The sequence below is a fragment of the Perna viridis genome, chromosome 3, assembly GCF_037379345.1.
Source record: "Perna viridis isolate PV_CMFRI_1.1 ecotype Kerala chromosome 3, ASM3737934v1, whole genome shotgun sequence".
Classification (NCBI taxonomy): domain Eukaryota; kingdom Metazoa; phylum Mollusca; class Bivalvia; order Mytilida; family Mytilidae; genus Perna; species Perna viridis.
This window is the reverse complement of record NC_142447.1, coordinates 2,989,636-3,005,129: the sequence shown is the minus strand read 5'-3', so window position 1 is coordinate 3,005,129 and position 15,494 is coordinate 2,989,636. Positions and strand designations below refer to the sequence as shown.

Below are 15,494 nucleotides of genomic sequence, written 5' to 3'. Positions count from 1 at the left end.
TAAATCATTCTTCCTTAAAATTCAGCATGTACTTTAACATATTTCTTTTCGTTTTTTATTATGCCATTTTGCAAATGATACAATACACTTGCAACATGTATGCATGAATTCATTAATATACACCTGATACCAAAGGGAAAAAAAGTTGGTGACCAAGCGCGACACCTGCTTGCGTGGTTGACTTTTCCATGAACCGCGGTTTGTAGACAGCGGCTGGGATGAAGCTGTGTGCTTTTTTAATCCTCTAGGGACTAGATAATTGGCAACTCAAAAACCAAATCAGATACGACAAAGGGCACGTGACCGAGGGAATCCATCAATTACAGGACGTTGATCGTTCACGCAGAATAATGATAAGATATTATCGACAAATACAACAGCAGGTTGATTATGTTGTACAGAAATAATCTAACTAGGTCTTGTTTCGTTTTCACTTTCAGTTTTCTTTTATGTTACTGTACCTGTGTACTGTATAATGTTGTGGGTCCAGCTGCAGCGTAGGTGTGAGGGTTTCCTCGAGGTCGTCGTTCATTGGATACCCAAGCATGGGTGACCTTGAGCTGACATTTTTTAAATCCCGGTGGGATAGGTTTAAAGAATATCAAACCTCATTCTAATTGCATGCGTCATTTTTCTATGTCTATATCATTCAGTTTCCAATGGTTAGGATTTTGAAGGTTGAAATCCTTGATTCAACGCACAATTTAAGAAACCACCAGAATGACCTAGAGCACTAGCACCAGAAGCATAATATACACATTTAAAAAATCCCACCTAGTGCCTGTGTCTCAAAGTATGGTAGATTTTCCAAAATACTACGATTTTGAGCTACCACCGAAGAAACTACCATACTAAACTAGCTTATCGGTAGATTATTTCATTTACTTTTGTTACTTTGTATTACTTTAGTTACTTAATGTTCTTTGTTGTGATTATCAGTTTTCCAGGTCTGGTCTTTGTCCCTGGATTGCATTCTTTTGATTTTCGCTGGAATCTTGGTTCGCTTGATTACTTTTTTAAACTTCTGTAACCAACGACCGGTTTTTCGAATAGTCTTACGATTTGTAAACCAGTATATGTGTACATAATATATCCTTGTGTCATATTCTTTTTGATTACCGTTCGAATCCTGGTCCCCCCGATTTCCCGTCCATGCTCGGTCTTCTGTAAGTATAATTCTGATTTATTATGCATGTATGACAAGATGATGAAAATCTGTTGATTTCAGTTCGGTATGTACGTTGCATGCTAGGTTAACGAAGACGATGTCTACTTCCTGCATGGCGTGATAAGCTGAGTTCGATCGGGAGTTTTATAATCACCGTTACAATACAACAACGCAATTTTATAGTCCGAAGCGTTTAACATATTAGTGCATTTTTCAAAGGTTGCTTATAATGAAATTCTAGTGGCATATGCATATCCAAACCAACAGCGATTGCACTCAGACGCGTCAACATGGATCTAGGAGCAGCTGGATGTAAAAAATAAAGCAGGACGACAATGCAGCGCCTTTTTTTAATTCGCCACATTGAATTAAGACTGCTCGATAGATTCAAAATTTTATTAATTGAAACAATTTCCTTTGCACAACTAGTTGCAAATTCGAACTAATTCAATATTATTTGACTGTAGCCCAAGACTTAATTTTATACATGCATCACAGAATGATTTAACAAACACTGTGTTTTAAGGTATTTTCTCGGTAATTTAAGGAATGTTTCTAATTAATGAACAGGTTATACGTTAGAAACATTTTCTAAAAGATCCGAGTACAAATGTTAAGAATTTGACGTAACGAATAACGAACATTACATTTCAAATTAACATTTTTCTTCGATAAAGAGAAGAAATTAAGAATAGTTGAAATGCTTAATAAAGTAATCTTATTTGTGAAGACATACGGAGAAACCACATGCCTTTTTAAGGAGGAAGCAAAATAATCCCCCATCCTCCCAAAAAAAGAACAAAAACAAAAACAAAAAACAAAAACAAAAACAAAAACAAAAACAAACAAAAACAAACAAACAAAAAAACCCCCAAAAAACAAAAAAACAAAAAACAAAAAACGCAACACAACAAAACAAAACAATTCAATAAATAAATAAAAAAAATAATATAAATAAATAAAACAAAACAGGATTGAAATATCTACGAAAACAAAATGCAGGACAAAAACTGATATTTGTACCCATATTATCGAATGACTGTTCCCTATATGTTAACGTGTGCATTATTACATATAATCATGCGAATGTTTAAGTCACGATTAGTCTTAAATACCACACCTCTAACCACACACATGCACATGTGTGTTGTAAGATTACATACAGGCACATTCGTAGTGCAAGAATACATACAGAAGAAGTGTGCTGTTAGAGAATGGGTTTCTGGCAGGTTACATGGACGTTCTGGCCTCTTTGGTAGTTTCCCCTTTTAAACTGTAAGTTTGACTATCATATTTTCGATCAGTCTTTCTGTCTTTTGTTGGAGTGTTTTCGTCATTTTTGTCGTCAAAATTATGTTGCCCTTTCGATGTAGCCATTGCATCTTTTGAATTTCCAGATTGCGCTCCTGTGTTCGTTTGTTCTAGTGATATTTCAGGAGTGCTGTTGTTAAATTCTGTGAGTGGTTCCACTAGTTTATCTTCGGTCATAACACCAATCATTATTTGTGCTTCCTTGGTTGTTTGCTCTGTTGGTGTTTCTTTGTTCCTTTCACCTGCCTTGGTTTGTGCTTCCTTGGTTGTTTGCTCTGTTGGTGTTTCGTTGTTTCTTTCACCTGCCTTTGTTTGTGCTTCCTTGATTGATTGCTCCTTTGGTGTTTCGTTGTTCCTTTCACCTGCCTTGGTTTGTGATTCCCTGGTTGTTTGCTTTGTAGGTAATTTTTCCACCATTTGCCTGGTCTTTCTTTGTGCTTCGTCATTCTTTTCTTTTATCGATTTTGTGTCAGTACTTGTACTTTGATCTTCTTCTGTTTGTGCTTCGCTGTTCTTTTTCTCTACTGGTATTTCATGAGTATTTTTAGCAATCTCCGAATGCGATTCAATATTTTTTTGTTTAGGAATTGTAATATGCTTCTTTGAATCTTTATCTTTGATTATTGTGTTAAAATATTCAATCTTATCCTCCACGTGTATTTCATCGGCACGTGGATTATCTTCCATGTTATCTTTCTCATCGGTTTGTTTTTCCGTCGATGTTTGACCGGTAATATTTTTCACCTCATTGAGTTTTTTATCCAAAACATCTTCGACAATGCTTTTCCATTCTTCTGTCAGCTGGTCGAAGGATTTTGGCTCTATTAGTACTGGCTGATTGGCAGTTTTTTCATTTTGTGCTTTGCTGGTACCTTCTTCTTTCGGTTCATCTGTTGCGTTATTCGCAGATCCCGTCTGCGCTTGTTTTGCCTGAAGCTCATTCAGAAGTTGGTCGTTGATATTCCTAGCTTGTATATTATTGCTCTTTTGATTAGTTACTGTCGATATTTCATTGGGATTTTTACCTCCTTTTTCTTCAGGCTTTGATTGTGGCGACGTTTCTATGTTGGATTTTTTAAATGGTACATCTTCGGATTTTACCGCTTTCGGCGATTCTTCCTCGTCAGAAGTCTTCCGTTTGGGTTCGTGAGTGTAAACATTTGACTTCCGATCATTTTTTGGTGTCGGGGTTTCTTCAGTATTTGGTCTATTTCGATTAACTTGGGTCTCAATCACTACTATTGTATCTTTATCCTTCTCTTGTTCCACTTTCTTTACATTGAGATCCTGTTTTGTTCTCGCTGGTTTTGTTAATGGCGCTCCTTTTCCACCTACGGCTTTAGTTTCCTTTGTACTTCCATGTCTAATTTCAGTTTCCAGTGTTTCTTGTGTGTTTGTAACGCTGTGTTGTTCTCTGCTGTTAAGTCCTATATTACTTTCCTCAGTATTTGCCAGGCGATATGATTTCTTTTTGCTGAAAAAAAAAATAGATAAAATATGTTGTATGCTTCAATTTAAGATTAAATGTAGGAATGTCAGATATTTTCAATGAAAAATTAGATTAAATTTTTTCAAGAAGACATTGTCCCCCAAAATAATCATTCAAATTCTCTACAGAAACACATGGCAACGGAACAAAGACTGTGTGTGTGCAAATACTTAAAGCATATTTATGTCCAAGAGTTTATACTTTGAGATACCATGTATGACGGGCTTTCAGTTTTATAATAACCTTTCTCAAAAAGATTATCTTTAGACAAAAATTGAATGATGTAGAGAGCAAGGGTATTTTTTTTTAGCTTTTGAAAATTTAATTGGGGTATCAAAATCCGTATTCTGGCCAGTGATAATGTTTGAAAATAAACGAAAGTGAAACAGTTGCTGTTTCGTCGTAGAGTTTTCCCGTTATCTTTAATTTACAATCACTTTAATGAAGTCAAGACAATGCACACACACATACATATGTATACAAACGTCTCAGAATGTGACGACTCTATTTGCTACACAGCTGCATCGGATCAAATTGATACAGGGAAGATATGTAAACGTATAGAAAGGTCTGAAAAAATCCCAACGATGTTAGAACTGTCAAATTTGCGATGCAAATGTTTGGTCGTTCCCTCCGCGGGACTCTAACTCGTACCGCTGTGACATCTGTGGCAACACCACCGCCAGCACAAAGTCCAGCGCCCTAGACCACTCGGCCAGCTAGGCTATAGATGTCATAGCGGTACGAGTTCGAGTCCCGCGGAGGGAACGACCAAACATTTGCATCGCAAATTTGACAGTTCTAACATCGTTGGGATTTTTTCAGACCTTTAAGTGATATTACGTTCAAGATCAACTGTTCTGCGTTTGCAATTTGTATTGTATAATGTTTTATGACGAATTTTTATTCGTATCTACTTTCTTTATTCCGGATAATTTTCAACGATTTCCATATTATTTACTTTTAAATTAAATACATCAAATTAAATCAAATGATATCGCAAAAGTGTGAATCGCACAGTTGTTTTAATGGAGACCTCTTTGTGACCCTACATTGACAATGTCAGAAAGCCAAACTATTTTAGATAGACTCCTTTTTACGGCGGGCGTTTCTAGAAAAAGCAGAGAACGCTTACCCTTCCGGTGCACCAGGTCCATGCTCCCAGTTTTTAATTGAGTCCGAGTTGCTCATTTGCTTTTGTTACTTCGTATGTATGATTTTAGTTACTTCATATTCTTTGTTGTGTATGTCTGTTTTCCATGTCTGGTCTTTGTCCCTTGATTACATTCTTTTGATTACCACTATAACCTTGGTTCCCTTGATTACTCTTACTCAACTGGGATATGTCAGATGTTGCTGGCTGAACATGACATGCAAACCCCTTCCAGAGTACCCAATTTTTTCTGTGGGAGTTCATATTATTTGTGATTTTTATGCTATGTCTTGATTTTACATGTAATTGTATTTTATTCAGTTTGATACATTGCGCTTGTATTTCGACCCTGTTTTCTGTTTTCACATTCAGGCTGTGTGCTTGGATTTTGATGTATCTGAACTATCCCATTATAACCGCTACGATTTATATTTTTTTATCGATGTTCAGTCGACGCTTTTTACTTTTATAAAGGTCTTGTTTTAATTCTAAGCAAATCACTACCTGTTCAAAGCTGCGAACAAAGTCATAGCTAATACGATTGTGCTCAGGATAAAAATAAATAGGAAGACTGCAAGTATATCAATTGTTGTTTTGTACCGGTCTTCGTCTACTGGTGAAGGCATAGGACTGACAGAACATGTAGCATCTGAAAATAATTAGTTACTTTAATTAAGCGACCGTGACTTGCTACATACGGTAAAAATCTTATAGGGTATTTATGTCTATTCAGGTGACTCAGTGGTTTCATGATATTGCATGGGTCCTCGTCTACTATTCAAATACACGGAGATTCGTCAAATGCACCCAAACCAAGAAACGATAATTCCATGTTTTTGTAATGATCAGTACAGTCAAGGTATACCAAGGAATTAAACAAGTAAGCTCATACTGGTGACGTCATAGGGAACTAAGCTTAGACATGCGTGCACCCTCTACGTATTAAAGACGCCATGTTGTGCGGACGCTAATCAACTAGGGATTGGTAAACAAGGTAATCATATCGCAAGCTATCTCTCAACCAGGACGTCTTTACGACAACGAACTATAACCAACCGGTAAAATGCCTACCGAACTTTGGAATGATCTATAGTTGCAAAACCAAATACATACTTGTATTCTGAGTCCAACTACTCATACTGAGCGATGGATCACAGTTTTTACAGGAATCTCCCGGTTTCGTTTCTCCATTTCGACGACATACACCATTTATTACACATGATATGTCCTACAAAAATACAATTCTTTCATTTAGTTTACTAAGGGAAAACAGTAAACATTCTTCGTGGTAACTCAAACTATTTTTACTTAATGGTTTGAAATAAGTTCCTTCAAAGTATCCAAGTACTTTCCGCGGCTCTTATTAATTGAATATTTGAATTTGAAGACTACTGCTGTCTATTGTTCCAATTGGACAGTAAACCATGTCTGTCGGATGAGAAATTTGTAGAAAGTTACCCACCTTTGCATAAAGTCTTAAAAAAAAAAACCAAAGTCGAAAATAAGAAAAGGGACTATTAGAGAACATTGACAATTACTCTTCTATATAAAGGTATGATGACACAATGCAATGTATCTTTGTGTATATATATATTTCATATATTTCTCTTTTTCAATTCATAATAACTGTAGTTTTTAGGAGCGAAGATTTATTTTAAAAAAAGCGTATACTGTAAACACACTTATTTTGCGTTATATTTAAATGTGGCAAAGAATTAGTGTTTATTTTCTCACTTATTTATGGTAAAAATCTGCTAACAAAAATGTGGCCCAATAAGAAGCCAATACGGCCTTTTAAGGTTTACCAAATGTTCTTTCTTTACCAACAGAAGCGCCCAAATTTGTCCGAGTTGTGTCACTCAGGCTTTGAATACATGTACTTGCCTCTCGTTCATGTAAAACTGGTTGCGAAGCTATACCCGTCAAACTACACTTGAAACACACGGAGTCATACACTGTGTGTAGGTACCAGTCGTTACTGTATGCTTGTCCATCATTGCTGACGGATACATAGACTCCATCCTTAGGATCTGCCAGGGTACACACAACTCCGAAATCACTGACGTACTCTGCCTGCAGAGTCCTTTGTAATGTTGATGGCATAACAAAGTTTGGAGCCTTAAATCAAAGTATCATTGCAGATAAGGGAATTATAATATTGCGTACTACTATAAAGCGAGGAAGTCGACAAAAATATAAAATAAAGAAAAAAAAGCAATTAACCCTTGAACGAACTATAAAATAGTAATCAATGAATTAAAATCTACTTTTACGTTTATTTGTGATTCTGAAAAAAAAAGATGTTTTTCTTCCGAAATAAGGAATATGGCACACAATATTTGAATAAAAAATCAACTTTGGTTTATCTAAATAGTGATAAAACAATTGACAAACAATAGAATCTATATAACTCAATGCCAAACGTAATGGAAGGTAAGTTTTGCATTATTGCTTGAAAGAAATGTGTTTTTAAATATGTTCTGTGGAGGTCGGAAGTATTTATGATAAACACCTGAGAATATTCATAATGACACTTCAAGTCCGATGAATCTACGAAATTCAAGCCATTTACTACAATGACGTTACAATTTTCTGTCGATCGTGAATCACATCCACAACTGCCTGACCCAGAAGTTATGTTATAAACTGTAGGAATTGTATTAGAAGCTGATATGTTGCAAAGTGATCCAGAAAAACCGGAAAAACAACTACACACACCTGAAACAACAATATATTGATCCGTTTACAAACAGAACATAGAAGGAAAATTCCTACTTTATCGGAAGCTTGAGGTTTAGTGCGCTTCAAATCCTGCTTTAACCTACAATTGACATTGCGGTCGTTTAAAACTTTCTGTCTGCCTTGATACTGCCACTTATCATACAGACTTTCCTTTTTGATTATTCTTTTTTTTACTATTGTCTACAGTTTATGAGTTCTTGATAAATATTGAGCTGCTAACAGTTTTCTAAGTTTCCTACAAAGATACACAACAGAAAAAACCCAACACTGACACATAACAAATTTGGCAGACATTTCAACATTTGTCGCATTCACATTACCACAAGCCATCAAGGGCACTACCTATCTTGATTTTGTTCATAAATCACATTCGGCCTCATTCTAATTGGAGCTACAGATCGTTTTTTAATTTTACAATCTACAATTTATTCTCACTATCCATCGAACATTTAGATTTTTAAACTTCTCTAAAATAGCTATCAAAACTCAAATAAAAGAATAAAATCTTCTTTGAGTTTTTTTCCGATTGCAATTTGTTTGAAATCAGGGTCATTTTTTTTTCTAGTCAGACTTGAAACGTCTGGTGGGTATACTGAATTAAGTTTAACATCGAAGATTATGCCAGAGTAATCAAGGGAAATCAAAATAATGTAGTCCAGGGACAAGACCAGACACGGAAAACAGACACATAAAACAAAGAACAGACCCAAAGTAACGAAAGTAAATGAGCAACTCGGACTCCACAAAACTCTTCTAGAAACCCCACCGAGTTTCTCATAAAAAATCAAGCCCACGGTAGACGAAAGAGGAGAGGAAAATTTTGACACATTGAACAAATCAGTTTCTATGGTGCAGGTGGATACACCGTAATCATCCACGAGTTCATGATGTCGACCATAAAATTTCTGTAGTGATGACTTCAATCGTTCAGCAACATAACCCTATTCTAGAAGCCTAATTGTAAGAAATCTAGAGCGATAGAAAAAGTCTGCGTAGTAACGGCAAGCTCTGGCATAACGTATGAGTGGTGTTATGAAAACTCCATACGCAGATGCTGAAGGTGCCAGATCATGGATAAAGGGAGAAAAGGACTAAGATCCAGAAATCGAGTCATTGTCAGATTGAATACGTACTACCCGATCGTTGAAACGGAATCGTATTGACAATCTCAAGAAATGTGTCAATAAATGACGCAAGTCCGTATTCAACGATCATGAGATACTTGAATGCCTTTCCTCACTACAATATGTCATCGTCCATGCGGCCAAAGCTTCAAACAACATTACGGTACCAGCTGCTCCGGTGGTGTAATATCTTTTTTTGCCAGATTTGTTTTTGAACTTGACTTGATAATGGATTTGATTATTGTTATGTAACTTTGTTGTTATCTTTATTTAATCCACAGATTCGTAAATTAGACAAAAAAAAGGAAGTCATTAGCCATAGCCTATTCTTGATGGTCGGCTGAAGTTATTTGTCAACATATTCCTTACACTCAAAGATAAATACGATATTACCTTCGACACATTCTCCATTCTGGCTACAATTCTGGTAAAGAGTTAGGCATACATCAGTTGTATTACTTTCCATTTGCAATACAGTGTTATTTTCTATCCGTACTTGGGTAGCGAGTGTGTTGAGACAATCTTCCACTATACCAGTTATGTGTCCATTGGCCCATTCAGTATCACCTGTTTCCTATCAGTGAACAATTAAATTTCGGATGTTATGTTTCTTTTCATTGGTTAAAATATTTTTCGTTTAATATGATCATAATGTAATGATGACATCATGCAACATTGTTTGCTGATTAATTTAGTGAATATTGAAGATTTTAAAACATATAATTCAATTTGATCATGTAAATGGGGAATACTCTCTGTGGTATTGGGAACGCTCTCTTGGGAATGGGGAAACAATAGCTAGGGAATGGGAAAATGGGTGGTATATGGCGTTAATAGGAAATGAGCTGTATCCTACTGGTGCATCTGGTCCATGCTCCCAGTTATTAGTTGAGTTGGGGTTGTTCATTTTAATTTTGTTTCATTGTACGTGCTATATTGGTTGTTTCGTGTTCTTTGTCGTTCCTGCATATTTTATCTTTATCTTTCAAATATATAATTTTGATTGCAGCTTGAATCCTGATTCCCTTGATTACTCTTGGTCTATTTAAGTTTGTTGATATTTTAAGGAATATTTTGAGGAATTTAAGGAATTTCTGAACAGATTAATTGAAATAACATGGTTTTGGCGGGTTACATTTCTCGGTGTAAAAAAGTGTAAACCGGTCCAAATCGTGTATAATTTATTAAAAATAAAAAATTCCTTTTAATTTTATTTCTCATTGATTCAAATCCATATTAAGTAATTGTTTCTTTGTTTAGAAAATTTGTACCGCGGAATGCGGACTAATAATGAAGCTACAAGGCCAATACAAGTTATACAATACAACTTTATTTGCTCAAAGAGAACCAACCAACGAGAAAGCTTATTAATAATCAAATTAAACTATTTGGCTTTACAGCTTAAGTTCCATGAAACAGACTTAACATTGTTCTGAATATGTTTGTAGTTTAGTCCTCGTTTACATGACGATATTCCTCTAAGGACCCTGTTTCAATGCGATTTTTCTCCAAAATACATATCAAACATAAAGTGATACAAACCTGAAGGTCAAAGGCGCAGTTTTCCATGGTTGTGTTAAACTCTGATTCCGTCATGTTAACAACCGTCCAACATGACTTTACAGCGTCGTTATTTTCAATGATGGACAGACAATAATCATAACCCTCGTTGTATGTAAAGGAAGTAATGACGCTTTCGTAGTTCTACAAGAAAATGTTACAGTATAACCTCTTAAAATTGAATATAAATAAATAGGTCACCTGCTCACTAATATCGTATTTTTGCATCGCTTATGATGCACTGTTTGTATGTAGTGGAACAAGTATCAAGTTTGTTGATCAACAGCGGAGTACGACTGGACACCGTTTTCAACAACGTGTCAGTAATTTGACTCAATTTAAGTATAAATGAAACGTAGTCATGAACATTTGGAGGCATAAACGAAGCATAATAACAAATGTTGTAAGGAAATATATATATATAAATATATATATGTATGAAATACAAGCATCTATAAATTGAAATCTTCCGTTATTGAGTGCTTCACACTGAAAAACAAAATATAACAACTAGCTGGAAAAGATCAGTGAGGAAATAGGACAGACCAATTTTCCTTGTTTATCAATGAACCACAGAACCAATCCTAGCAGCGTGAATATATTTTTGTTCACCATGAACAAACAACCTATACCATTGTTATCAAGTTAGACTGAAAAGACTATAGAAAAAAGGAGATGAGATAAAGGACAAGTCTTTATGTAAAATCTTATCTGCATATACCTCCTCTTCTGTTAATCCATTCCCTTGATTTGATTTAGTCCTAAAGTTTATGGTTGGTCCTGGTTGTTTCGCACGTTTTACAAGCACATCAGTTTTGTCGTATCCTAAAAATACATATCTTATAACATGGTATATGAATTCGTGAAAAGGTTACAGAAATAAAAGCCAGAATTCTAATCGGCAAGATCGGTTCTTTTAGCTGACACTCATTTAATTAATAGAAATGTGTACCAAGTTTGATTTTTTGAAAGAGGTTCAAATTTGACTTCCTCGGTTCTGGAGATGCGATAATTTAATGCAATTAGTTACCTTATTTGAATTACAAATTCGTGATTTCTACGAAATCAGGTATATCAGAGGAATCAAGGGAACCATTATGCGAGCTGTAATTAAACAAATATACCCCAAGGTTAAAGACTAGACATGGACAACTGACATACGTAACTAAAAACATAAAATAACTAAAAGACACGTACAAAGAAACAGGCTTCAACGAGCGACACGGACTCCACTTAAAGTATGGAGCATGGACCAAGTGCATCGGTAAAATAAGCGTATTTTGCTTTTCTTGAATCAGTAGGGGAAGAATCACTTATGTCAACAAAAGTACTCACTTGATGTAGAACAAGACATGATTCCATGTCCTCTATTACAAAACACATCCCTTCCAGTAATGCAGCTGCAGAATGTATTCATATGATCAAATGAAGTTGCCGGTACACCATTAAATATTGTCTGGGTTCGTCTGGAGATAAATGGGAGGATAAATGATGGAAACCTTTTATACATCAATTCAATAAACTATCTAAATTTTTCAGAAACAGAGGATTTAATACAAATGCAAAAGAGCCTTACATATACAGAATAGGTACACATTGGGAGATTTTGGGAAGGTAAGAATATGACTAAAAAATTAAAATGAATTCAGAAGATAATACAATCTTACATGAAGCTTTTGTTGACAAGTGTTTTAAGCTAAGAAGTAAGGGGAAATTCGGAAGGTAACTTATAACATCAATAAGTCCGAGTTGCTCATTTATGTTTGTTTGTATGTATTATTTAGTATCTTTATGTTCTTTATTGTGTTTGTCTGTTTTTCATGTCTGGTCTTTGCCCCTGGAGTACATTCTTTTGATTTCCGCTAGAATCTTGGTTTCCTTGATTACTCCTTGTAACAGTGGCTATGTTTAACGACAAATAAAAAATCTGCATAATAATTGGAGACAAAATATCCCATTTTCATTTATACCAAGTTTGGTTCTAATTGGTCAAGTAGTGTCAGAGGAGAAAAGTTTTGAAAGATATAACTTAAAAATGGAAAAAGGTATCATGAAAAAGGCAACAACTCCAGCATAATTTAACAGATTTTCACAGACTGGTATCATCATGCTGAACACTTTTCCTCTGGGTCAGAAATTGCCTAAATATAATGATTTTGGAGATGCAAAAAACTATTGTCTGACTCAAGTGTTCTATTCTTAGTACCATGTTGGTCGATGGATAAAAAACCCACATCTGTTCTAACCAGAACACCCTAAGGAACATTCATTTGAAGTTTAGTACTATGGTCTGACCGTCCAGTACAGTGACGGAGGAGAAATTTTGATTGTTAACGACGGGGGACGCTGACGACAACGACGGACGCTAAGTGAAGGCAATAGCTCACATGGTCCTTTGGGCAAGGTGAACTAATAAAAAGAATAGAGTACCAGACAGATGCGTTAAGCGTTAAAAAAAACCCAAAAAAACAAAAAAACAAAAAAAACAAACCAAAATAGAATATTACGAATATTTGAGCGTCAGTCTCTGTAAGAACCAGGCAGTCGGTAAAACATGGTATAAAAATTCATCATTTTGATACTGTAATTTGACTATTTGCACCATCAGAATCAAGGAAAAAAGACAATATTTTCCATATCATGTTTGTGCATTGAGTTATAATTTCATTGGAATGCATTGTAAATGAACATTTCAAGAGCAGATAACTCTGTCAGAAACCTCATTTTTCTAACATTCTATTGAAAAAAAATTTCCTCAGCAAAGCCAGTAATCCAGAGATTAAATAGTGGTATTTACAAATAAATAAAATATCGTTGAGTGATATTACATTGTCAGATCGGTGGGGTTTTGACATGCATGTTTCTGATTTTCTCCATTATGCCTGATTATTACAAACACTCACATTTAACAAATGAATATCACTTTCTCATGTACAAATGAAGGTTCCTATCTGTGATACTGTTCATTTGACTTACCTCCAATGTATATTAAAAGCATTAGGATATCTGTTATTATCTGGACTACCTGTCGATGGGTTAAAGACGTCATTCAAGTAATTTCCATCATACGAACCACAAAGACCTACAGGAAAGATGTTTAGATTTATGTGGGATGATTTTATTCTTCCTTTGTTTGTTAATGTGTTTACAAGTATAGAACTTGTTGTATTTTAAGAATAAACGTGTCCATATTCATATCCCAGCAAAACTCAATACCAATGCCCTTCGAAATGAGTTGCATTCATTTATTATATAAACTGTAATAATATAACATGTCCATATTTTAAGAATAAACGTGTCCATATTCATATCCCAGCAAAACTCAATACCAATGCCCTTCGAAATGAGTTGCATTCATTTATTATATAAACTGTAATAATATAACAGGTCCATATTTTAAGAATAAACGTGTCCATATTCATATCCCAGCAAAACTCAATACCAATGCCCTTCGAAATGAGTTGCATTCATTTATTATATAAACTGTAATAATATAACATGTCCATATTTTAAGAATAAACGTGTCCATATTCATATCCCAGCAAAATTCAAAATGAGTTGCATTAGTATAATTATGTAAACATCTGTCTAATACCTCCTATGATTAAGTATTGAACTGCAACATATTTACGTTTATTTTGATTCTTATACTGTTTCATAATATTTATTTTCACTTGTTGGGTTCAACAGAATTTCGAGTTCGCTATTTGTTGCATATTTCCAATAAGTTTTTGGAGTTGATTGTCTGTTTTTATTTATTAATTTTCTCTACAAACGATTTTGTTTATAATGTTATATTTTTATCTGTTCACCTTGTGTTTCGGTTATCATTTAGGTCAACATGACCAAGGCCGTACATCTTCATCAGATACTCTAGCTTTCATATCGATAGTGTCAAATATATTTTATTTTGACAGAGAGCACTTTTTAAGAACAAACGTGTCCATATTCCTATCCCAGCAAAACCCAGAAAAAGCATCGTTTGATTTGGTTTTTCTTCACAATGAATCACTTTAACATTAGCAGTGTCTGAATTTTATGTGGACTGGTACTTAAAAGTAAAATCTTGATATACTGTTTCAGAGATTAATCGGAAGAATCATGGAATTAGGAAAACTTGCTACTTTCAGTCTTTACGATTTGTGTCCAATTTGCAGCACTATTTCTCCGTTTTTTTCAGGAGATACTTCATCAATTTTTTGTTTTTTCTATGACCTTTTTGTATTATTGTACACATTATTGTAAAACTTGTTATGCTGTCTACGTTAACTTTAAGGGTACGTTAAGTTATACATTTGTCTGTTCAATTTCAAAGAGAAATCAAAATAATTTTATATTTGTCCTGCTCCACATCAATACATATTTTGCGTTCTAAAGAAGTACAACTCACGTCATTGAATGAAACGGGAAATACAGTTGACTCTCGTTATCTCGAAATTGGAGGGACCAGGAGAAAAGTTCGACTCAACCGAAGTTCGACTTAACGAAATCAATGAAGGTACCAGTATCGTATTGCATATCCCTGAGCGGGTGTACGTCAAAACATGGATGCCATAAAAATATAGTGCATTTTCTTTTTGCCTCTCTACAAACTAATGTTTTGTCAAAAGACATGAACAATGACTTAAAAAATAGAGCAAACATCACACTGTAAGATGAAGAACTTTTTTAAAAGAAAATCTAACATAATATCATAAAAATGTTCCACTGAAAAGGTTGGTTAGGTGAGTGCAAAACGAAAGTGAAAGTAGGGAAAATGGCTATTTATAGTTCAAGACTACTTTTCTGTCCAATCTTCGTGGACTCACCCTATTTTCTTTGCAGGAAATTATTTTTTCACATGTCCTTAGAAATGCTACATAAGTGAAAGTTTTATTGAATCAATTTACATATTTTTTAAAAAATCCTAAAAATATGCACTTCACTGTAGAGGTCTATGGGAAAATT

At 34.7% G+C, this 15,494-nt stretch overlaps 1 protein-coding gene across 1 annotated transcript; it reads right to left on the bottom strand.

Annotated features, from left to right (window-relative positions):
* Positions 1–1,550: 1,550 nt before the first annotated feature.
* Positions 1,551–15,045, bottom strand: LOC148620661 (uncharacterized). Its single transcript, XM_088574339.1, has 11 exons — positions 14,938–15,045; positions 13,524–13,629; positions 11,883–12,013; positions 11,269–11,372; positions 10,530–10,691; positions 9,381–9,561; positions 7,634–7,839; positions 7,006–7,239; positions 6,235–6,349; positions 5,626–5,770; positions 1,551–3,953 (listed from the first exon to the last, which is right to left on the bottom strand). Exons 3-11 carry the CDS (start codon positions 11,962–11,964, stop codon positions 2,399–2,401), a joined length of 2,784 nt encoding a protein of 927 aa, XP_088430465.1. The 5' UTR covers positions 11,965–12,013; positions 13,524–13,629; positions 14,938–15,045; the 3' UTR covers positions 1,551–2,398.
* Between the last annotated feature and the right edge of the window lie 449 nt (positions 15,046–15,494).